The sequence below is a fragment of the Eleginops maclovinus genome, chromosome 8 (genome assembly GCF_036324505.1).
Source record: "Eleginops maclovinus isolate JMC-PN-2008 ecotype Puerto Natales chromosome 8, JC_Emac_rtc_rv5, whole genome shotgun sequence".
NCBI classification, from domain to species: Eukaryota; Metazoa; Chordata; class Actinopteri; order Perciformes; family Eleginopidae; genus Eleginops; species Eleginops maclovinus.
This window is the reverse complement of record NC_086356.1, coordinates 11507606-11509388: the sequence shown is the minus strand read 5'-3', so window position 1 is coordinate 11509388 and position 1783 is coordinate 11507606. Positions and strand designations below refer to the sequence as shown.

At 43.7% G+C, this 1783-nt stretch overlaps 1 protein-coding gene across 1 annotated transcript; it reads right to left on the bottom strand.

Annotated features, from left to right (window-relative positions):
- Positions 1-326: 326 nt before the first annotated feature.
- cmlc1 (cardiac myosin light chain-1) lies at positions 327-1313 on the bottom strand. Its single transcript, XM_063890359.1, has one exon. The coding sequence runs from the start codon at positions 1195-1197 to the stop codon at positions 589-591; it is 609 nt and encodes a 202-aa protein (XP_063746429.1). The 5' UTR covers positions 1198-1313; the 3' UTR covers positions 327-588.
- Positions 1314-1783: the final 470 nt, after the last annotated feature.

Genomic DNA, 1783 nt, shown 5'->3' with positions numbered 1-1783 from the left:
GTCAGATGGAACAGGATGAGTGTATGCATGTGTGTTTGTGTGTGTCCAGCATGTGGGAGTATATCTTGATCCACAGCAGCTGCCCCTCAAGCACAATGACAAGCTAGCTCATTCACATAGTCTTTGTGTAAAGTAGAATAGAATCAAATCTGTTCTATTTTCAGATGGAGCCAAATCCTGTTTGTTTTTCGTCTACCAACAATACTTTCCCCTAATCACATTAGCACAGTTGATGCGAAACGTTGAATAGACAAAAAATGAGTACTTTTATCAGCAGTCCTTCAAATGTGAATGTTGTTTATACCGAAATGACATTTGTGAGGCAGTTAATTATATTTTCTTTATTAGTAGAGTAGTCGTTATATTATCTCACTGGCATTTCATTATACTTCAGAGTGCTTATTAAAAATAACTTATCATAGGTTTTACAGCAGACTTTTTTGCATTGAACATTAGCTGGTTCTCTTGACATCCTATTAATGTCACCAACTAAGTGACATGCTCACCTCTAAGTGCAAAAATGTTTAGCAAGGATCCAGAAAGGGAAGAAAAAACTTAGGTTAAGTCCGTATGGTTAAAATGTCACGCTTATCCAGAGAGAATATGCTTAACAAAGGAGGCATAGTTGATACACCCATTGGTATCCTCCTGCCCAACCATCAGTCTGTCCACCTCGTCTTCTGTCATCCTCTCTCCCAGTGTCGCCAGCACATGACGCAGCTCTGCTCCCATGATGGTGCCATTGCCTTCCTTGTCAAAAACCCTCAGCCCCTCCACAAAATCCTCGAAGTTGCCTTGATCTTTTGCACGGGAGATATGTTGCAGCATTGGCAAGAAGGTCTCAAAATCCACCATTTTTGTGCTCATTTCCTCTGGCCGTGGTTTTCCAAGCACCTTGAGCACATCGGCGTTGGTAGGGTTCTGACCCAGAGCGCGCATCACATCTCCGCATTGGCCATATGTGATCTTCATATCGCCAGTCGGTGTGCGGTCAAACAAGGTGAAGGCTTCCTTGAACTCTTCAATCTGGTCGCCGCTGTACTCAAGAGTGATGCTTTTGGGATCGAACGCAGGCTCCTTGGGTGGTTCGGGCAGTGGCTCTGGAGTTGGAGCTGGCTTAGCTGCTGGAGGACCATCTTTCTTAGGCTCTGGCTTTTTGGGCTCAGGTTTCTTCGGTTCAATCTTCTTTGGTGCCATGTTGTCAAGGGATTCAGAGGTGAGCTGGTACTAGCTGAAAAAACAAGCAAGAGTCTGAAGGGATTGAAGAGGATTCCCGAGCACACAGGGCCACCTCCTCCTCCAAAGCTTTTATATGCTTTGTCTGGGGAGCAGGAGAGCAATTTCTAACAGCACACTATAAAAGGAAGAAACCTGAAATAGATTCCCAAAGCAAGTGATGTCAACATTAAGTATTGTTCTCAGCTGCTGTCATCTGGCCAACAGGGATATTTGCTGTCATAAGCGGGGGTCCAGTTGCATTAGGCCGAAAATGTTCTGTCTCTCTGATGGACAAAGGGATCACAGCACAATGTATCAGCCCATAAGGGAGGGGGACAAAAATAGCTTTGCTCGCTAACTGCTGAACATCTAGGAAACACTGCTTTCTGGAAAAATGATTTTTTCAGAAGGTGAAACTCACACGTAGTTAATTATTTCATTTCATAGGTCTCAGGATGGATCAGCACCCTTTGGGACTTGTTATCAGGAAACATTTTATAGTAAGAGGAAGGCATTCTCTTTTGGGACAATATGGTGATAGAGCTAGAGGGACATGGATTAAATA

Excerpts from the sequence above, each read along its gene's own strand:
- cmlc1 (XM_063890359.1), bottom strand. The coding sequence starts at position 1,197 with ATGGCACCAAAGAAGATTGAACCGAAGAAACCTGAGCCCAAAAAGCCA.